This window comes from Pan paniscus, chromosome 1, assembly GCF_029289425.2.
Source record: "Pan paniscus chromosome 1, NHGRI_mPanPan1-v2.0_pri, whole genome shotgun sequence".
Lineage (NCBI taxonomy): Eukaryota > Metazoa > Chordata > Mammalia > Primates > Hominidae > Pan > Pan paniscus.
In genome coordinates, this window is record NC_073249.2 from 52,287,200 (window position 1) to 52,310,767 (window position 23,568).

Genomic DNA, 23,568 nt, shown 5'->3' on the forward strand with positions numbered 1-23,568 from the left:
TTTGCTAGTTTTTAAAAATATATAACTGTACAGGCATACCTTGTTTTATTGTACTTCGCTTTATGGTGCTTTGCAGATATTGCATTTTTTATAAATTGAAGGTTTCTGTCAACCCTGTGTTGAGCAAGTCTGTTGGTGCCATATTTCCAGCATCATGTGCTCACTTTGTGGCTCTGTCTCATTTTGGTAATTCTCACAGGATGTTATGTAATTGAGGAATCTAAGGTGTGCTAGTGGTATGCTATGTTTTTTCAAGCTACAGACAGCTTCTGTCATAGCTATTTATGATCACCGTGCTCTTTCTATTGTAGCTAGCATTTTTATTAAATGTATTTGTCCTGTAATGTTAGTCCTTTTCCTTCTCACAATGAAAAGTATCAAGAGGATGAGAGGGAAAGAGCACCAGGTATCTATTGACCCTTGACCCTTGGCTTACACCTTCATCTTGGCTATAGACCTATGTGAGTTTAGAAATAATGCTTCATCATCATTTCATATCTATGAAACATGACATTCTTAGACTATAAATCATAATTATGCCATCTCATTGAGAAATTCAAGAACTTCTAGTGGGTTGGAAATCTTTTTATTTCTACCCATTAATGTTACTTGTAAATTTTTCCTTATAGAGACATCGAGCTGCTTGTTTGATCCAAGCACATTATAGAGGATATAAAGGAAGGCAGGTCTTTCTTCGGCAGAAGTCTGCTGCTTTGATCATACAAAAATATATACGAGCCAGGGAGGCTGGAAAGCGTGAAAGGATAAAATATATTGAATTTAAAAAATCTACAGTTATCCTACAAGCACTGGTGCGTGGTTGGCTAGTACGAAAAAGAGTAAGTATTTTCAAGTAGCATATCTCATTCTTATAAAATGAAAGCACTTGATGTTAATAGTGTTAAGAAACTTTGGATTTTAGAGAATAATTTCAGAACTAATATGACCATTAACTTGAATTAATTCAGCTGCTAGAAAGGTAAGTGACAAGAGCACTGACTGTCAAATTTTTTTTCTCTGATCCTAGTCCTACTATTTCTCACAGGGGTTCACCACCAAAGACGCAAAATAAAATTTCTCTTTTGTAATGAATCTTAACAAAGGAACTGAAAATATGAGAGAGAGGCTCCATATGTGAAAGAGGTTAAATGTTATTCTAGTAGCTTTTTGCCACCACCAAGCAACTTTTGAGGTGTTGCAACCAGCATTCCTGTGACAGCTTCCACATCTTCAGCAAGAGAGAATTATTTTTAGGGAGGTCATGATATTCAAGCTTACAATATGTGAAGTACTGGCATAGACAAAACAATTTGATTTGAAGTTAAATAGGAGGAATGTTTGTATTTTGTTCATTAAACATCAAGTGAAAGTCTGAAGCCCAACAGCAACTGTAGAAAGCTCCTTCTGCAGAGTCTTATGCTGGAGTTGCACTGTACTATTTAATAGTAGAGAAGTTAATTCACATACTTTTTCTGATTTAATATCACCATTTCCAAGAGTTCTGCTTGGAATTCTGTAACATTTTTTGAGTTTAATATTTATACCCTTCTCTAATAGGGCAGTCTAGTTGAATTAGAAGCTATGGTTATTTAGTAAAGTACCCAAAATATAATTTTGCTTTCTACACTCTGAGTTATGAGTTACACTACTGGAAATATTGTATAGTACAATATTGTAATTACTTTGAATTACAATATAAGTAATGGTAATGATTAAAAATTAGTTTATTCTTGCTAGTTTATATAATTTGATGTTGAGGTTATAAAAAAAAAACACTCATTGATTAACTTAGGAGGCAGATACTTGAATATGCTTTGTTTTTTCACCTTTAGATTTTAGAACAGAGAGCCAAAATTCGACTTCTTCACTTCACTGCAGCTGCATATTATCACCTGAATGCTGTTAGAATTCAAAGAGCCTATAAACTTTACCTGGCTGTGAAGAATGCTAACAAGCAGGTTAATTCAGTCATCTGTATTCAGGTTTGCTTCTTCTTTGCAGTAAAACTATATGATATAATTTTTCTGTTAGAAATTTTTGATATGTAATAAACAATTTCCAAATGCTTTATGCTAAGGTCGTACAACATTTAGCCTTTCACCTTATAGCTGTTACAATGATTTGAGGGTTAGAAATAGATTGATGTTTTATGGCACAGTACTAAAGTTGTGAATTATTGTCTGATGTAATTGTACTCATTTACATTCCTGCCAGCAAAGTCTTGAGGGTACCCTGTTTCTCTACATGCTTGCCAACATAAAGTATCAGAAGACTTTCTGATTTTTGCCATTCTAATGAATGGGAAATAGCATCTCATTTTTGTTTTGGATTTACTTGATGGCTAATGATTCTGAAATTATATTCTATATGTTGGTTATTCAAGTTCTTATCTGTGTACTTTTTTTTAACATCTTTTTCTCATACACTTTGCCCGTTTTTCCATTGGCTGTTCTTTTTTATTGTGATTTATAGGAGTTCTTTATATATTTTGAAGAAGAATTCTATTTGTTTATATACATTAACATACATTTACATATAAAGTATTTAGTAAAAAAAATGCAGAATGATACATGCAGTTTGGTAGAATTGTAAAATGAAGACATTGTTGTCCAGGATTAAATATACTCCTGTGCATGTGTGTGCACACACACACACACACACACAGGCACCCAACATGGACTGGAAAGGTTTTTGCACCAAGTGGAGTGCGGAAGTAATGCCTCTGTGGAAAGCTGAAAGATTTCTTGATATACTGTTCTATTTCTTTCATTTATGTATAAATGTATATTTGTATTTTTTTTTAAAAAACCTGAAGTAGAAATGAAAATCAAAATTCTATGTTTTAAACAGAGATGGTTTCGAGCAAGATTACAAGAAAAGAGATTTATTCAGAAATATCATAGCATCAAAAAGATTGAGCATGAAGGTCAAGAATGTCTGAGCCAGCGAAATAGGGCTGCATCAGTAATACAGAAAGCAGTGCGCCATTTTCTCCTCCGTAAAAAGCAGGAAAAATTCACTAGTGGAATCATTAAAATTCAGGTAATTGAAACTTGTATAGTTTTAGTTCAAAACTTTAGTTTGCAATTCATCTACACGATATCTAACACTATAAAAACATAGTTACCATTTTAAAAAGCTAACGCATTAGCCGGTAGAATAACTCATAAGCACTACACTACCATAATTTCATTGCTAAGCTCTTTATTTTCAAATGCTCTAGAGGAGGTTTATAATCAAGAAGTAAAAATATTTTAACATTTTGAATAAATTTAGACATCTTTGGTCGATAAATGCTGTCCAGTTTACATGTAGGAATATTATCTGTATTTCTTTTTTTGAAAGTTGATTTTGCTATTTATTTGAACTTGAGATTTTAATTGAAATGTATGTGATCATGTCAAATAAATTTACTGAAAATGTTTACATTGTGAAAACAGATGTAGATATAAATAGAAAACATTGGCTATAATCTTAAAATTACTCTGTTTTATCTCTTTAAGGCATTGTGGAGAGGCTATTCTTGGAGGAAGAAAAATGATTGTACAAAAATTAAAGCTATACGACTAAGTCTTCAAGTTGTTAATAGGGAGATTCGAGAAGAAAACAAACTCTACAAAAGAACTGCACTTGCACTTCATTACCTTTTGACATATAAGCACCTTTCTGCCATTCTTGAGGCCTTAAAACACCTAGGTTAGTTTGTGTTAACATGTTTAAAGAATGATGTAATACTACATTATTAGCTAAAACTTCATTTTGTTGCTGTAAATTTACCTGTGTGTGTGTGTGTTTTTTTTTTCTTTCAGAGGTAGTTACTAGATTGTCTCCACTTTGTTGTGAGAACATGGCCCAGAGTGGAGCAATTTCTAAAATATTTGTTTTGATCCGAAGTTGTAATCGCAGTATTCCTTGTATGGAAGTCATCAGATATGCTGTGCAAGTCTTGCTTAATGTATCTAAGGTAGTTTTTCATTTTCTTAATGAGATATTCACTGGTCAACAAATATGCCCCTGCAAATTAAGTTTGGGTTTACTCATCACTAGGGCTTAAATCTCTAAGTTAAATTCATTTATGTGCAAGAGTCTTAGGATGAAAAAATGTTTATTAACATAAATGTAGATTTAAGTACCAATTTTTATATTATTTCCTCAGTCTTTATAATATTAAAAACAATGATGATTATTAATATTAAAAACAATGATGATTAAAAGTTATTAAGTACTTACTACATGCTAGTATTTTTCATGCATTGTTTAATCCTCATAATAATCCTCTAAAGTAGTTCATATTATTATTCCCATTTTATAGAGAAAAAATAATAATAATTATAGAAATTAGGTTCCTCCTGTAAGAACCTGAGTGTGATAAGTGGTAGAGTTGAATTTGGATTCATTTCTGTCTGCCTTTAGAGGTGGTGATGTTATCTACTGCATTATATCAAAATAGTATTACCACATTATAATCATGTCTAGCAAAGTGTGTGAAAGAAAAATATTGCTATAACTTAGTTACTCTGTAATTGTTAATCTGTGTATCAGAATTTGTCTTTTGGCCTTGGACTATTCCAAACTATATTGTGTGCAACCAAAGGTTGAAAGATTTCTCTTTCCTACTCAACCTTTCAGTGACAACTTAAAGCACTTTACCCAATATTTTTATTTTGAGAGGTAGTGGTTAAGAACACAGATCTGAGGCCAAACTGCTTGAGTTTGAATCCCAGCTCAGTAGCTTATTATAGGTTACTTAGCTTCTCTGTACTTTACTTTCTGCAACTATAAAATGAGTATAGTAACAGTACTCAAAACGTTATTGTGAGGATTGAGTTAATACACATTAATACATAAACATGCCATACAAAGGGTCAGCTGTTGTTTTGTTATTTTTATCTTAGTATCATTATTTGTTACCATGCAAATTTCACTATGAATCTAATAATACAATTAGAAAAATGAGGCATGGAAAATATATCCTAGACTTATTAGCATCATATATATTTTGTTTTATTTTCGAGCAAGCTCTTCTTCCTCTCAAGGAGCATGTAATAGAGTAACTAATTAGATCCTGCCTTTATCATTATCTTACCTATGATTAATAATACCACAGATAAGTTATCTTTTTCCTTAGAGATTCTTTACTAAAGTGGTCTTATCTTTAAAAGTTTGCTTTTATTGACTTCAAGATGTTTGTTTTCAGAGGTTTTAAATTTGATTTATTTTATGTGAAACTTTAGAATTAGGGGGAAAAGATTAAGATTAAAATGTGAATACACATATATGATAGATCCGTAAATAATGATAATATCAAAGCTATTTCACAAAGTCCTTTGCACTTGCTGCAGGTGGTCCAAAAATTTGGCTATACTAAGTATGGACTTTTGTATTTTGTTTTTTTGGTTGGGTTGTTTGTAAATGTATGTGTTTATTACAACTTTTAATTTCATTCTGTTCTCTTCAAGTATGAGAAAACTACTTCAGCAGTTTATGATGTAGAAAATTGTATAGATATACTATTGGAGCTTTTGCAGATATACCGAGAAAAGCCTGGTAATAAAGTTGCAGACAAAGGCGGAAGCATTTTTACAAAAACTTGTTGTTTGTTGGCTATTTTACTGAAGACAACAAATAGAGCCTCTGTAAGTATTAGTCAGTTGCCTTTCTTTAAGATTATTTTTCTGTGGTCTTAAGTCTATGACTTTTATAGTTTTCCTTTAGTAATTATCACTCTAAAATAGGGTTTTATGTGTGTTCAAACCTGCTTTTTGCACGGATAAAATGAATTCAGGATGTATCTATGAGTTGTTTCTTTCTGACTATTAAAGAAACTGAATTCTGAAAATAAATTTATTACAGCCATATAAGTAACCATTTCCCATTTACTAGAGAGAAAAGTATCCTAGCAAGATAGAAAACCAGATAGGTATAACTTCTTATCCTCCTGTTGTAACCATAATTGTATTTCAAGCTTTTCTATGATGAGACCTCTGAGTCATTCTTTTTAAGTGTCATAATTAACATGGGGAAACCATAGGCCATAATTGGACTGTGGCCTTTATCCTGGTAAGTGGGAACCGCTGCAGGGTAAAGCAAGGGAATTATATTTTCCAATTTAAATTTTAACAACACTCTGGCTTCTGATTGAAGAATGAATTTGGGAGAGCATGTGTGGATATAGTGAGACCATCAAAGAAGGTGGCAAGTGTTGATATGTAGTGATCTAGGCAAGAGATTGTGCTTGTCTTAGGATTGTGTTGCTGAGAGGTAAGTAGAAGACTTTGGAAACTGCAGAGGTAAACTTTTCAAGACTTGGTAACTGGATATGATAGGTGTGTTGACTATAATTCCTATGTTGACTATAATAATTCCTTATATTCAGTGTGGAGTTAAGTATGCAACTTTTGAATATTTATCTTCTTTATAATTGCCTTGCAAATTAGCTCATAATTTAAATCAATCTACCTGCCAAACTTGGTGAGGTTTCTTTGATTATTCAAAGCTTAAAAGTTTACTGCAGGCTGGGCACGGTGGCTCACGCCTGTAATCCCAGCACTTTGGGAGGCCGAGGCAGGCAGATCACGAGGTCAGGAGATTGAGACCATCCTGGCTCACACGGTGAAACTCCATCTCTACTAAAAATACAAAAAAAATTAGCCGGGTGTGGTGGCGGGTGCCTGTAATCCCAGCTACTTGGGAAACTGAGGTAGGAGAATGGCGTGAACCCGGGAGGCGAAGATTGCATTGAGCTAAGATCGCACCACTGCACTTCAGCCTGGGCGACAGAGCAAGAGAGACCATCTCAAAAAAGAAAAAAAAAGGTTTACTGCATAGTTTTTATTATGTTTGATTTTGCTAGTCTAAAAGAGATAAAATTTTAATTCTTATTACTTTTTAGTAACTGTGCATTTTATTTTGTAGGATGTACGAAGTAGGTCCAAAGTTGTTGACCGTATTTACAGTCTCTACAAACTTACAGCTCATAAACATAAAATGAATACTGAAAGAATACTTTACAAGCAAAAGAAGAATTCTTCTATAAGCATTCCTTTTATCCCAGAAACACCTGTAAGGACCAGAATAGTTTCAAGGTAAGCAGTTAAATATAGTCCATAAATTCGTGTCACTGTTCATTCATTCATTTAACAAATATTTATTGAGCACTTACCATAAACAAGATGTGCTTTTCAGTGGAGAAACAACATATGAATAAGAATGGAATGTTTGGTAAATTTAAAAGAGGCAGTCTTGGTAAATAATGAAATAACATTATACTGTAGCTTTGGACATTTAATAGTTATTCAACAAACTTCTTATATTAAATAGTTAAGAGCTAAGGCTAAGAAGCTTGTTATAAGTTTTGTCATTTTATTTTATTTATTTTATTTTGCATGAAAGACAAACTACACTGTTTAAGAAGTGCCAAAAGTCCTTCTTAGCCAAAATATCAACCTCCAGTCCTCCCATAATCACCCTGATTCTTGAAATTTCTCCTTCTGGAAATTTAGATTGACATTTTCTGATTTTATTGGCAAAAAGATTTAATTTATTTTGGTGAACCGTCATGGCATTTAATTAGTGTTTTTCCTCCCTTCCTTCTTTCTCCCTCCTCCTTTTTTTCTTCCCCCTTCTCCCTCTCTCCCTCCCTTCCTTCCTTCTTTCCTTCTTGAGACTTAGCAATTCTCTATACTAGGTACAAATCCTACATTATTGACAACACACTATTTCTTGACCTGAGTGGTTACACAGCCATTAGCTTTATAATTATACTCATAATTATAAACTGTATAATGTAGTTATAAATTGGTTTTATGCATGCATATTTCACAGCATAATGTAAAGTTCATTTGCTTGGAATATATTAATGGGACCATTTCTACATGTTTTTTAAGGACTTGGTAGAATTTAATATTCATTATGTTTTAAAAGCTCATACTAACATATGAATAGATTCTCTTAAAATTTTGATGTAGGTCAGGCTTTTGAGGTAAAATTTACTGACAGTATAAATGCATCCTTTAAATGTATGCAATTCAATTCGTTTTGACAAATGTATACAGTTAGGAAACTACCACCACTGAGATACAAAATATTTCTATAACACAAAGTTTCCTTATGCGCCTTTGTTGTCAGTTCTCTTTCTTTATTCCCTGGATTTTGGGAACTACTGATCTGATTTTTGTACCTTTAGTTTTGCCATTTCTATACTGTCACATATATGGAATCATATAGTAGATAGCTTTTTGTGACTGGATTCTTTTCCTTAGCATAATGCTTTTGAAATTCGTTCATGTTTATGCATGGATTTGAATTTCATTCCTTTCTATCACTTAGTACTATTCCATTGTATGGTCGTACCACACTTTGTTCACTCACCAATTGATATATCTTTGGATTTTTAGCAGGACAAAATAAGATGATGGAAATGCATATAGTAGGGAATTATGTGAGAAGATGCATGAACTCCCTCGGTTTGATACTATTTTCTCAATAAGTTTGAGATTATAAACTCAACAACTCAGAAGCAGCTCAGAGGGTATGGAGGGGAAGTTTGAAAAGAGGAAAGGACCAAGATAGTCATCTTGGAGAGAAAGGGAGCATGCTGGCAATTTCAAATGCTCATTTTAGATTTGTAATTATTGGCAAAAAATAAAATCAGCTTGGTTGTGTAAACATTTTTAGTAATATGCAGCTGTATAGGAATGGAGAAGGCAGATATTTTGACTCAATTTGAAATCCAAGTAGAATTCTTCAGACTAGTTTGGTAGGAGAGAGAGACAACAGTTAATGGCATTTGCAAAGGTTTTGATAATACTGATGCACCTGAGCTAGATGCACAGGAAAGTAAGGACAGCATTCTGGTGGATGTTGGGTATGTGTTGAGGCCAAATGAAGTGGAGATCTCAGTGGGGTAGAAGAACTGGTTCAATAACTGTGTTAGAGCATATGACATGGATGAATCAGAAATGGTGGATGGAGAACGGAAGTCTCAAGATTTCAGTGGTCGCACACTTTCTGATGATGACAAAGTCTAGTATGTGATCATATTAAAAAGGATTGGTTGAGGTAGAATTGAAGGAAAGCGGGGCAAAAACGGACTAGGTTGTTGGCTTTTTGGCCACATAGATGTTGCTGTTGCTGAGAACGGTGACAGTAGGTAAGAGGAGACCAAGAACCAGGTTTACAAGGAATAAGACACTGAGAGTTTGGCTGATGACCAAAAGGCAGTGGTCAAGCTAAACAGCATAAGCTTCAAAGAAGCCAGCATTATTTTTTAGAAAGGATGGAGAGAAATAGTCTGGAACTAGTGATGGGCAATAATATGAAGTTCTCCCACCTCTTTGAGCAGTTTGTAAGGGAAATGATGTGTTCAGGAGTAGCTACAATTTAGTTAAGACAAAAAAGGTGAAGGTAACTCTAAAGAGAAGAACTTTATTAATGCCAGACTTTTTTTTTTTTTTAACAGACTTAAGCCAGATTGGGTTTTGAGAAGAGATAACATGGAAGAAATCACAAATCCCCTGCAAGCTATTCAAATGGTGATGGATACGCTTGGCATTCCTTATTAGTAAATGTAAACATTTTCAGTATGTATAGTGTAAAGAAATATTAAAGCCAATCATGAGTACATAAAGTGATTTTTGCTCTCTGTGTACAACTTTTAAAATCTGACTTTGTTTTAAAAAAACATAAACTGTTCATTACATTCTTCATTTTTATCATTTATAGTTTTATGCATGTAATAAACTAATATGTCATAAGATGATTATATTATTCCTGTCTATTATCTTAAAGTATTATAGTAGTTTCAATGTAATCTTATTACTAAAAGGAAATAATAGCTGATTACACCTTTTTTATAGGTAAGTTGAGGAATTTTCATCAAATGTTAGAAATTGAAGTTCTGTCTACTCAGTAAGAAGTGAGACTAGGATAAAATAATCTCACAAATTCATATCAATGGCATCCTTATCTATATCCTTGACTGGCTAAAGCATCCAGATAAGCAAGTGAGCCCTTCTAGGCTCACAAAAAGAATACACCCATCACTGTATTTACTAAAAATTCTTACCATTGAACTGATGGGGGTTATAATTTGAAGTGGAAGGAACATGCTATTGCTTATAATAGAATCTTGTTGTGTAGTTATACACCACAGACCTGAAAATGATTCAGTATTGAAATGTGATTTTTTTTCTACGCTTTGAGTCACTGTTACTAGTATCTGTGGTTTCAGGGCCACAGATGTCTAATTCTTATGGCTGAAATCTGAATAGAGTCTCAAAGTCTGCCCATGGGAGTTAGAATCCCTGGGCTCATCCTTTTCTTTCATCACTTTGTTCAGTGAACTTAGGAGTATCAACTAACTTCATTATATTCCTTGGTTCTCCACATATGGCCAAAGGTATTATTTATAGAGACACTAAACTCCTTGCTTCTCAGGAGCAGTTAATAAGGAGTATCAAATGCATTTATTTTGCATAACTCTCTAAACAATTCACATCAAAAACTATCAGTGTTCTCCATACTATTAGAAATAGAGTCCTTAGCATTTTTGGATCTAATCAGATTAAACAGCCAACTCCAGAAACCCCAAAACCAACTAAAGAAATCCATCCTTAAAACTCTGTTCCTCTAGAACAACTACTGGTACCAAAATCTGTATTAGTCAGGGTTCTCCAGAGGGAAAGAACTAATAGTATATATGTATACATGAAAGGAAATTCATTAGGGAGAATTGGCTCACGTGATCAAATGGAGAAGTCTTAGGATAAGCCGTCTGCAAGCCGGAGAAGAAAGAAGCCAGTAGTGGCTCAATTTGAATCCAACAGTCTCAAAAGCAAGGAAGCCAGCAGTTCAGCCTTGAGCCTGTGTCTAAAGGCCTGAGAGCCCCCAGCAAACCACTGGTGTGATTCCAAGAGTCCAAAGGCCAGAGAACCTGCAGTCTGATGTCCAAAGGCAGTAGGAACAGAAGAAAGCATTCAGTGTGGGAGAAAGATGGAAGCCAGAAGACTCAGCAAGCCAGTTTTTCCCACCTTCTTTCATCTGCTTTGTTCCAGTTGTGCTGGCAGCTGGTTGGATGGTGCCCACCCACATTGACGGTGGGTCTCCCTCTCCCAGTCCACTGACTCAAATGTCAATCTCGGGTCTCTATCTCTCAGTCCACTGACTCAAATTTCAATCTCCTCTGGCAACACCCTCACAGACACATCAAGAAACAATACTTTACCAGCTATCCAGGCATCCTTAAATGCAATCAAGTTGATATCTAATGTATTAGTCTGTTTTCACACTGCTGATAAAGACATACCCAAGACTAGTTAATATATACAGGAAAAAGGGTATAAGGGACTTACAGTTACATGTGGCTGGGGACACCTTGCAATCCTGGCAAAAGGCAAGGAGGAGCAAGTCACGTCTTACGTGGATGGCAGCAGGCAAAAAGAACCTGTGCAGGGAAGCTCCACCTTATAAAGCCATCAGATCTTGTGAGACTTATTTAATATCAGAAGAACAGCACAGGGAAAACTACCCATGATTCAGTTACCTCTTACTGGGTCCCTCCCACAACACGTGGGAATTCAAGGTGACATTTGGGTGGAGAAACAGCCAAAACATATCATTCTGTCCCTGGACCATACCAAATCTCATATCCTCATATTTCTAAACCAATCATACCTTCCCAACCATCCCAAGTCTTAACCCATTTCAGCATTAACTCAAAAGTTCACAGTCAAAAGTCTCATCCAAGACAAGGCAAGTTTCTTTTATGTATGAGCCTGGAAAATCAAAAGCAGGCTAGTTACTTCCTAGATGCAGTGAGGGTATAAGCATTAGGTAAATACAGCCATTCCAAATGGGAGAAATTGACCAAAACAAAGAGCTACAGGCCCCATGCAAGTCTGAAATCCAGCAAGGCAGTCAAATCTTAAAGCTCTAAAATGATCTCCTTTGAATCCATGTCTCACATCCAGGTCACACTGATGCAAGAGGTAGGTTCCCATGGTCTTGGGCAGCTCTCCCCCTGTGGCTTTTCAGGGAACAGCCTCTCTTCCAGCTGCTTTCATGGGCTGGGGTTGAATGTCTACGATTTTTCCAAGTGCAGGTGCAAGCTGCTGGTGGATCTACCATTCTGGGTTGCAGAAGATGGTGGCCTTCCTCTCACAGCTCCAATAGGAACATGGTGGCCTTCCTCTCACAGCTCCAATAGGTGGTACCCCAGTAAGGACTCTGTGTGGGGACTCTGACCCCACATTTCCCTTCTCACTGCCCTAGCAGGGATTCTCCATGAGGGCCCCGCCCCTCCAGCAAACTTCTGCCTGGGCATCCAGGCATTCCCATACATCCTCTGAAATCTAGGTGGAGGTTCCCAAACCCCAATTATTGACTTCTGTGCACTGGCAGGCTCAATACCACATGGAAGCTGCCAAGGCTCTAGGTTTGCACCCTCTGAAGCCATGTTCCGAGATCTACATTGACTCCTTTCCACCTTGGCTCAAGCGGCTGGGATGCAGGTCAGCAAGTTCCTAGGTTGCACACAGCATGAGGACCCTGGGCTCAGCCCACGAAACCACTTTTTCCTCCTAATCCTCCAGGCCTGTAATGGGAGTGGCTGCTATGAAGACCTCTAACATGCCCTGGAGACGTTTTCCCCATTGTTTTGGAGATTAACATTTGGGTCCTCATTACTTATGCAAATTTCTGCAGCTGGCTTACATTTCTCCTCAGGAAATGGGATTTTCTTTTCTATCACATTGTTAGGCTACAAATTTTCCTAACTTTTGTGCTCTGCTTCCCTTACAAAACTGAATGCCTTTAACAGCACTCAAGTCACCTCTTGAATGCTTTGCTGCTTAGAAATTTCTTCCACCAGATACCCTAAATCATCTCTCTCAAGTTCAAAGATCCACAAATATCTGGGGCAGAGGCAAAATGCCACCAGTCTCTTTGCTAAAACATAACAGGGGTCACCTCTACCCCAGTTCCCAACAAGTTCCTCATCTCCATCTGAGACCACCTCATCCTGGATTTCATTGTCCATATCACTGTCAGCATTTTGGACAAAGCCATTCAACAAGTCTGTAGGAAGTTCCATACTTTCTCACATTTTTCTGTCTTTGAGCCCTCCAAACTGTTCCAAACTCTGCCTGTTACCCAGTTCCAAAGTCACTTCAACATTTTCAGGTATTTTTTCAGCAGTACCCCATTCCTGGTATCAATTTACTGTATTATTCCATTTTCAGGCTGCTGATAAAGGCATATTCAAGACTGGGTAATTTATACAGGAAAAGGGGTTTAATGTACTTACAGTTCCACGTGGCTGGGGAAGCCTTACAATCATGGCAGAAGGCAAGGAGGAGCAAGTCACGTCTTACAAGGATGTCAGGGAAAAAGAGCTTGTGCAGGGAAACTCTGCCTTTTAAAGCCATCAGATCTCATGAGTCTTATTCACTATCAGGAGAACAGCACAGGAAATATCTGCCCCCATGATTCAATCACCTCCCACTGGGTCCCTCCCATGATATGTGGAAATTCAAGATGAGATTTGAGTGGAGACACAGCCAAATCATATCATCTAATATTAACCATCATGGGGGCCAAATGCTTCCTTTTATTAGGAACTAACACCCACAATAACTAACCTACCCCCCTTGAAAATAGCATTAATCCTTCCATGAGGGTAGAGATCTCACGACCTAATTATATCTTAAATGTCCCACCTCCCAACACCTTTACATTGGAGATTACGTTTCCAACATACGAACTTTGGGGAACACTTGCAAATCGTAGCAGACATTAGTATCCAAAATATATGAGTAACTCCTATAACTTAATAGGAAAATAAATTTACCTGATTTTAAAACTGGCAAAGAAAACATACAAATTGCTAACAGGTATATGAAAACGTGTTCAACATCACTAATCATTAGGTAAATGCAAATCAAAACTACAATGAGATGTCAGCTCAGACCTGTTATTGGTCAGAAAGTGGAGAAAAGGAAACCTTTATACATGGTTAGTGGAAATGTAAAAAAGGTGCAGCTATAGAAAACAATATGGAGGTTTCTTTAAAAAATTAAAAGTAGAATTACCATTTGATCGAGAAATCTCACTTCTGAATATATGTCCAAAGGAATTAAACTCAGTACCTCAAAGAGGTGTCTGTACTCCAATGTTCATTGCAGGATTATTTACAGTAGTCAAGATATGGAAACAAGTGTTCACTGATGAATGAATTTTCAAAAGTAGTACAGTTGACTCTTTAATAACATGGGTTTAAACCATGTAAGTGCACTCCTATGCAGATTTTTTTTTCAATATATATGTTGGAAAACTTTTTGGAGATTTGTGATAATTTGAAAAAACATGCAGGTAAACTATGTAACCTGGAAACGTTAAAAACATTAAGAAAAAGTTAGATATACCATGCGTGCATAAATATACGTAGATAATAGTCTTTTATTATATACTACCATAAAATATACACAAATCTATTGAAAGAAGTCAAAATGTATTAAAATTTACACACACAAACACCTGCAGACCATACATGAGACCATTCACAGCGGAGATAAATGTAAATAAGCATAAATATGCAGTATTAAATCATAACCACATAAAATTAATTGTATATACTGTACTACTGTAATAATTTCATAGCCACCTCCTGTTATTATGTAGTGAGCTCCAGTGTTGTATCTGCTTAAAATGCCATGTGATGCTAATCATTTCCATGTGAGCAGTTCATCACTCTAGTAAATTGGGTATTGCAGTAAAAAGAGATCTCTCACGGTTTTTGTGTATTCTTCATTGTATTTAGTGCGATACTGTAAACCTTGAATAACAATAGGAAGCACATACCAAGTGCTACTAGTGAACTGCAAGGGCTCACAAGAAGCAAAGAAAAGTCATGATACTAAAAGAAAAGTTTGAATTGCTTGATATGTACTGCAGATTGAGGTCTGCAGATGAAGTTGCCCACAATTTCAAGGTAAATGAATCTAGGATAAGGAACATTGTAAAGAAAGAAAAGGAAATTTGGATAGCCATCACTGCATCTATGCCAACAGGCACAAAAACCTTGCACTTTTTGAAAAATATCTTTCTGTATTGAGAATGTAGCTTTTATGTAGGTGCAAGATTGTTATAGGAAAGGCACCCTTATAGACTGTAACATAATTCATAAAAAAACAAAGTCATTATATGACAACTTACAGCCAAAGGGAAGTAAAGGAGTTAAAGCTGGAAAATTTAATGACAGCAAAAGACAGTTTGATAATTTTAGAAAAAGTTTTGGTTTTAAAAATGTCAGGAAACAGAAGTAGCTTCTGCCAACCTAGAAGCAGCAGATGAATTCCCAGGTGCCATTAAGAAAATCATTGAGAAGAAAGGATATCTGCCTGAATGCACTTTAAATGCAGACAAAAATGTCCTAAATAAAAGAAACTGACACAAAGGACATTTATTAGTAAGGAAGACAAGCAAGTACCAAGATTTAAGTCAGGAAGGGGTATGCTAACTCTACCATTTAGTGTAAATGCAGTCGGGTTTATGATCAGGACTGCCCTTATCTATAAAGTTGGTAACTCCTGGGCCTTGAAAGGAAAAGAGAAACACCTGTTGCCAGTCTCTTGGTTGTACGACAAGAGAACCGCAGTTGAACAATGAGAACTCTATTTCTGGATTGGTTCCATGGATGCTTTGTCCCTGAAGCTAGGAAGTACCTTGCCAGTAAGGAACTTCCTATTACTGTTCTTTTGATATTGGACAATGCCCCAGCCATGCAAAACCGCATGAGTTCAACAGTGAAGAGGTAGAAGTCATCTTCTTTCCCCCAAATACAACTCAATTTGGCCTCTAGATTGGGGGTTATAAGGATCTTTAGGCTCATTACACACATTACCATATGGAAAAGATTGTCAATGCTCTGGAAGAGAATCCAGATAGAGAACCCCTGAAAGAAAGAGTATCATAAAAGTCTGGAAGAATTACACTACTGAAGATGTCATTTGTTGTTGTATAAATAGCTGTGAATGCCATCGATCATAAAACAATAAATTCCTGCTGCAGAGAACTGTCCAGATGTGCATGCCTTCACAGGATTTACAATGGAGCCAATCAAGGAAGAGTGTGGATATGGCAAAAGAAAAAAAAAGGTAAGGAGTGAAAGGTTTAAAGATATGAATTTTGCAGAAATTCAAGAGGTAATAGACACCACAGCAGAGAAATTAATAGAAGACTTGATGGAGAAGAGTGCTTCTGAACCAGTGCCAAATGATGAGGAAGAAGATAGAAAAGAAGCAGTGCCAGAAAACAAATTTACATCAGACAATCTGGCAGAAGGGTTCTGATTATTCAAGACTGCTTTTGACTTCTTTTATGACATGGACCCTTCTATGATATGGGCAGAGAAACTAAAGCAAATGGGGAAAGAAAGATTGGTACTGTGTAGAAACATTTTTAGAGAAATGAAAAAAGAAAACATCAGAGATTGCAATGCATTTCCATAAAGTTACACAAAGTTTGCCTGCCTTTCCTGCTTCCACTTCCACTTCTTCCACCTCTTTTGCCTCTGCCACTCCTGAGACAACAAGAATAACTCCTCCTTTTTTCAAAATGAAGATGACAAGGATAAAGCCTTTATGATGATCCACTTTCACTTAGTAAATATATTTCCTCCTTTTATGATTTTATTAGTTACATTTTCTTTCTTCTAGCTTACTCTATTGTAAGAATATGGTCTATAACATATAATAAAAAAAGTGTGTTAATCATCTATTTGTGTTATTGGTAAGGCTTTCAGTTCACAACATGGTATTAGTAGTTAAGTCTTGGGAGAGTCAAGTTATATGTAGAATTTTGACTGTGCAGAGAGTCAGCAGCCCTAACCCCCACATTGTTTAAGGCTCAACTTTATATGCATACAATGACATATTATACAGTCTAAAAAAGGAAGAAAATCCTGCCACTGACAGCAACAAGGATGGACCTGGAGGACATTATGTGGAGTGAAATAACTAGACACAGAAAGACAAATACTCCATCCTCTCATTTATGTGTGGAATTTAAAACAGTCAAACAAGTGGAAACAGAGAGTAAAATGGTGATGGTTGCTAGGGGATTGCAGGGAAGAGAAAATAAAGAGGTTTTGGTCAAAGGCAACAAAGTTTCAGTTATGCAAAATGAATACATTCTGGAGACCTAATGTTGAAAAATTAGGTTAATTGAAGCATTTAAAAATTAGTAAGAAAACGATAGTAAAATGTTAATGATAGCATCTAGGTAGAGGTTTTGTGTGAAAAAAATATTTGAAAATAAGCAGATGTCAATGATTTTTATAAATTGTAAGTAACCCAAATTTACATAAATAGTTGAATGGATAAATTATGGCATATTTACAGAATGCAATACTATTTAGAAAAGGTGCTATCTACTGTATCCTTAAATGGATAAATCTCAGAACCAAAATGTTAAACAAAAGGAACCAGACATAAAAATATACATGTATTTCCCATATGATTCCATTTATATAGTATAAAACTACTGATTGATCTGTGTTATTAGAAGTCAAGATAATGTTTAACACTAGGGTAGATGTAGGCAGTAACTTGGTAGGGGGATTTTGGGGTGCTGGTATATTCCTTCTTTTTTCTGGGTTGTGGATTCATGGATGTCTTAGACTTGTGAGAATTCTTAATATATGTACACTTTTCTGTTAATATATTTTAATAAAAATTACAAAATTGAAATAATAATAGCTTCTGCCTTGCAGAATTATTTTGTACTCTATTTTATTTTATTTTTATTTCCATAGGCTATTGGGGGAACAGGCAGTATTTGGTTACATGAGTAAGTTCTTTAGCAGTGATCTGTGAGATTTTGGTGCACCCATCACCCAACCAGTATATGCTGAACCCAATTTGTAGTGTTTTATCCCTCAGCCCCCTTCCACCTTTCTCCAGAATCCCCAAAATCCATTGTATCATTCTTATGCCTTTGCATCCTCATAGCTTAGCTCCCAATTATGAGTGAGAAGATACGATATTTGGCTTTCCATTTCTGAGTTACTTCACTTAGAATAATTGTCTCCAGTTCCATTCATGTTGCTGTGAATGCCATTAACTCATTCCTTTTTATGGCTGAGTAGTATTCCATCCTGTATATATATCACAATTTTTTATCCACTCATTGATTGATGTTGATGGACATTTGGGCTGGTTCCATATTTTTGCAATTGTGAATTGTGATGTTATTAACATCACTTGCTTGTGCAAGTATCTTTTTTGTATAATGACTTATTTTCCTCGGGGTGGATAACCAGTAATGGGATTGCTGGATCAAATGGTAGTTCTACTTTTAGTTCTTTAAGGAATCTCCACACTGATTTCCACAGTGGTTGTACTAGTTTACATTCCCACCAGCAGTGTAGAAGTGTTCCCTTTTCACTGAATCCACACCAACATCTATTATTATTATTTTTTTATTATGGCCATTGCAGGAGTAAGGTGGTATTGCATTGTGGTTTAGATTTGGATTTCCTGATCATGAGTGATGTTGAGCATTTTTTCACACATTTGTTGGCCATTTGTATATCTTCTTTTGAGAATTGTCTGTATATGTCCTTAGACTACTTTTGGATGGGATTTTTTTTTTTTTTTTGCTTATTTGTTTAAGTTCTTTGTAGATTCTAGACATTAGTCCTTTGTCAAATGCATAGATTGTGAAGACTTTCTCCCTGTTTTTTTTTTTTTATTATACTTTAAGTTTTAGGGTACATGTGCACATTGTGCAGGTTAGTTACATATGTATACATGTGCCATGCTGGTGCGCTGCACCCACTAACTCGTCATCTAGCATTAGGTATATCTCCCAATGCTATTCCTCCCCCCTTCCCCCCTCCCCACCACAGTCCCCAGAGTGTGATATTCCCCTTCCTGTGTCCATGTGATCTCATTGTTCAATTCCCACCTATGAGTGAGAATATGCGGTGTTTGGTTTTTTGTTCTTGCGATAGTTTACTGAGAATGATGGTTTCCAGTTTCATCCATGTCCCTACAAAGGACATGAACTCATCATTTTTTATGGCTGCATAGTATTCCATGGTGTATATGTGCCACATTTTCTTAATCCAGTCTATCATTGTTGGACATTTGGGTTGGTTCCAAGACTTTGCTATTGTGAATAATGCCGCAATAAACATACGTGTGCATGTGTCTTTATAGCAGCATGATTTATAGGCATTTGGGTATATACCCAGTAATGGGATGGCTGGGTCAAATGGTATTTCTAGTTCTAGATACCTGAGGAATCGCCACACTGACTTCCACAATGGTTGAACTAGTTTACAGTCCCACCAACAGTGTAAAAGTGTTCCTATTTCTCCACATCCTCTCCAGCACCTGTTGTTTCCTGACTTTTTAATGATTGCCATTCTAACTGGTGTGAGATGATATCTCATAGTGGTTTTGATTTGCATTTCTCTGATGGCCAGTGATGAGCATTTTTTCATGTGTTTTTTGGCTGCATAAATGTCTTCTTTTGAGAAGTGTCTGTTCATGTCCCTCGCCCACTTTTTGATGGGGTTGTTTGTTTTTTTCTTGTAAATTTGTTTGAGTTCATTGTAGATTCTGGATATTAGCCCTTTGTCAGATGAGTAGGTTGCGAAAATTTTCTCCCATGTTGTAGGTTGCCTGTTCACTCTGATGGTAGTTTCTTTTGCTGTGCAGAAGCTCTTTAGTTTAATTAGATCCCATTTGTCAATTTTGGCTTTTGTTGCCATTGCTTTTGGTGTTTCGGACATGAAGTCCTTGCCCACGCCTATGTCCTGAATGGTAATGCCTAGGTTTTCTTCTAGGGTTTTTATGGTTTTAGGTCTAACGTTTAAATCTTTAATCCATCTTGAATTGATTTTTGTATAAGGTGTAAGGAAGGGATCCAGTTTCAGCTTTCTACATATGGCTAGCCAGTTTTCCCAGCACCATTTATTAAACAGGGAATCCTTTCCCCATTGCTTGTTTTTCTCAGGTTTGTCAAAGATCAGATAGTTGTAGATATGTGGCGTTATTTCTGAGGGCTCTGTTCTGTTCCATTGATCTATATCTCTGTTTTGGTACCAGTACCATGCTGTTTTGGTTACTGTAGCCTTGTAGTATAGTTTGAAGTCAGGTCGTGTGATGCCTCCAGCTTTGTTCTTTTGGCTTAGGATTGACTTGGCGATGCGGGCTCTTTTTTGGTTCCATATGAACTTTAAAGTAGTTTTTTCCAATTCTGTGAAGAAAGTCATTGGTAGCTTGATGGGGATGGCATTGAATCTGTAAATTACCTTGGGCAGTATGGCCATTTTCACGATATTGATTCTTCCTACCCATGAGCATGGAATGTTCTTCCATTTGTTTGTATCCTCTTTTATTTCCTTGAGCAGTGGTTTGTAGTTCTCCTTGAAGAGGTCCTTCACATCCCTTGTAAGTTGGATTCCTAGGTATTTTATTCTCTTTGAAGCAATTGTGAATGGGAGTTCACTTATGATTTGGCTCTCTGTTTGTCTGTTGTTGGTGTATAGGAATGCTTGTGATTTTTGTACATTGATTTTGTATCCTGAGACTTTGCTGAAGTTGCTTATCAGCTTAAGGAGATTTTGGGCTGAGACGATGGGGTTTTCTAGATAAACAATCATGTCGTCTGCAAACAGGGACAATTTGACTTCCTCTTTTCCTAATTGAATACCCTTTATTTCCTTCTCCTGCCTAATTGCCCTGGCCAGAACTTCCAACACTATGTTGAATAGGAGTGGTGAGAGAGGGCATCCCTGTCTTGTGCCAGTTTTCAAAGGGAATGCTTCCAGTTTTTGCCCATTCAGTATGATATTGGCTGTGGGTTTGTCATAGATAGCTCTTATTATTTTGAAATAGGTCCCATCAATACCTAATTTATTGAGAGTTTTTAGCATGAAGGGTTGTTGAATTTTGTCAAAGGCTTTTTCTGCATCTATTGAGATAATCATGTGGTTTTTGTCTTTGGCTCTGTTTATATGCTGGATTACATTTATTGATTTGCATATATTGAACCAGCCTTGCATCCCAGGGATGAAGCCCACTTGATCATGGTGGATAAGCTTTTTGATGTGCTGCTGGATTCGGTTTGCCAGTATTTTATTGAGGATTTTTGCATCAATGTTCATCAAGGATATTGGTCTAAAATTCTCTTTTTTGGTTGTGTCTCTGCCCGGCTTTGGTATCAGAATGATGCTGGCCTCATAAAATGAGTTAGGGAGGATTCCCTCTTTTTCTATTGATTGGAATAGTTTCAGAAGGAATGGTACTAGTTCCTCCTTGTACCTCTGGTAGAATTCGGCTGTGAATCCATCTGGTCCTGGACTCTTTTTGGTTGGTAAACTATTGATTATTGCCACAATTTCAGCTCCTGTTATTGGTCTATTCAGAGATTCAACTTCTTCCTGGTTTAGTCTTGAGAGAGTGTATGTGTCGAGGAATGTATCCATTTCTTCTAGATTTTCTAGTTTATTTGTGTAGAGGTGTTTGTAGTATTCTCTGATGGTAGTTTGTATTTCTGTGGGATCGGTGGTGATATCCCCTTTATCATTTTTTATTGTGTCTATTTGATTCTTCTCTCTTTTTTTCTTTATTAGTCTTGCTAGCGGTCTATCAATTTTGTTGATCCTTTCAAAAAACCAGCTCCTGGATTCATTGATTTTTTGAAGGGTTTTTTGTGTCTCTATTTCCTTCAGTTCTGCTCTGATTTTAGTTATTTCTTGCCTTCTGCTAGCTTTTGAATGTGTTTGCTCTTGCTTTTCTAGTTCTTTTAATTGTGATGTTAGGGTGTCAATTTTGGATCTTTCCTGCTTTCTCTTGTGGGCATTTAGTGCTATAAATTTCCCTCTACACACTGCTTTGAATGCGTCCCAGAGATTCTGGTATGTTGTGTCTTTGTTCTCGTTGGTTTCAAAGAACATCTTTATCTCTGCCTTCATTTTGTTATGTACCCAGTAGTCATTCAGGAGCAGGTTGTTCAGTTTCCATGTAGTTGAGCAGCTTTGAGTGAGATTCTTAATCCTGAGTACTAGTTTGATTGCACTGTGGTCTGAGAGATAGTTTGTTATAATTTCTGTTCTTTTACATTTGCTGAGGAGAGCTTTACTTCCAAGTATGTGGTCAATTTTGGAATAGGTGTGGTGTGGTGCTGAAAAAAATGTATATTCTGTTGATTTGGGGTGGAGAGTTCTGTAGATGTCTATTAGGTCTGCTTAGTGCAGAGCTGAGTTCAATTCCTGGGTATCCTTGTTGACTTTCTGTCTCGTTGATCTGTCTAATGTTGACAGTGGGGTGTTAAGAAAGTCTCCCATTATTAATGTGTGGGAGTCTAAGTCTCTTTGTAGGTCACTCAGGACTTGCTTTATGAATCTGGGTGCTCCTGTATTGGGTGCATATATATTTAGGATAGTTAGCTCCTCTTGTTGAATTGATCCCTTTACCATTATGTAATGGCCTTCTTTGTCTCTTTTGATCTTTGTTGGTTTAAAGTCTGTTTTATCAGAGACTGGGATTGCAACCCCTGCCCTTTTTTGTTTTCCATTTGCTTGGTAGATCTTCCTCCATCCTTTTATTTTGAGCCTATGTGTGTCTCTGCACGTGAGATGGGTTTCCTGAATACAGCACACTGATGGGTCTTGACTCTTTATCCAACTTGCCAGTCTGTGTCTTTTAATTGGAGAATTTAGTCCATTTACATTTAAAGTTAATATTGTTATGTGTGAATTTGATCCTGTCATTATGATGTTAGCTGGTGATTTTGCTCATTAGTTGAAGCAGTTTCTTCCTAGTCTTGATGGTCTTTACATTTTGGCATGATTTTGCAGCGGCTGGTACCGGTTGTTCCTTTCCATGTTTAGCGCTTCCTTCAGGAGCTCTTTTAGGGCAGGCCTGATGGTGACAAAATCTCTCAGCATTTGCTTGTCTGTAAAGTATTTTATTTCTCCTTCACTTATGAAGCTTAGTTTGGCTGGATATGAAATTCTGGGTTGAAAATTCTTTTCTTTAAGAATGTTGAATATTGGCCCCCACTCTCTTCTGGCTTGTAGGGTTTCTGCCGAGAGATCCGCTGTTAGTCTGATGGGCTTCCCTTTGAGGGTAACCCGACCTTTGTCTCTGGCTGCCCTTAACATTTTTTCCTTCATTTCAACTTTGGTGAATCTGACAATTATGTGTCTTGGAGTTGCTCTTCTCGAGGAGTATCTTTGTGGCGTTCTCTGTATTTCCTGAATCTGAACGTTGGCCTGCCTTGCTAGATTGGGGAAGTTCTCCTGGATAATATCCTGCAGAGTGTTTTCCAACTTGGTTCCATTCTCCGCATCACTTTCAGGTACACCAATCAGACGTAGATTTGGTCTTTTCACATAGTCCCATATTTCTTGGAGGCTTTGCTCATTTCTTTTTATTCTTTTTTCTCTAAACTTCCCTTCTCGCTTCATTTCATTCATTTCATCTTCCATTGCTGATACCCTTTCTTCCAGTTGATCGCATCGGCTCCTGAGGCTTCTGCATTCTTCACGTAGTTCTC

The 23,568-nt window shown here is 36.5% G+C and overlaps 1 protein-coding gene across 2 annotated transcripts in view; it reads left to right on the plus strand.

Moving 5' to 3' along the window:
* The window catches only part of ASPM (assembly factor for spindle microtubules), a 62,571-nt gene extending 52,819 nt beyond the window's left edge, over nucleotides 1-9,752 (plus strand). For both annotated transcript variants that reach the window (XM_003823078.4, XM_008976677.4), the window contains 8 exons: nucleotides 630-839; nucleotides 1,833-1,982; nucleotides 2,851-3,042; nucleotides 3,504-3,696; nucleotides 3,810-3,964; nucleotides 5,460-5,636; nucleotides 6,916-7,085; nucleotides 9,461-9,752. In XM_003823078.4, the coding sequence (XP_003823126.3) occupies nucleotides 630-839; nucleotides 1,833-1,982; nucleotides 2,851-3,042; nucleotides 3,504-3,696; nucleotides 3,810-3,964; nucleotides 5,460-5,636; nucleotides 6,916-7,085; nucleotides 9,461-9,563 (1,350 nt within the window). In that variant the 3' untranslated portion in view covers nucleotides 9,564-9,752. The remainder of the gene's footprint in view (nucleotides 1-629; nucleotides 840-1,832; nucleotides 1,983-2,850; nucleotides 3,043-3,503; nucleotides 3,697-3,809; nucleotides 3,965-5,459; nucleotides 5,637-6,915; nucleotides 7,086-9,460) is intronic.
* The last annotated feature ends 13,816 nt before the right edge of the window (nucleotides 9,753-23,568 follow it).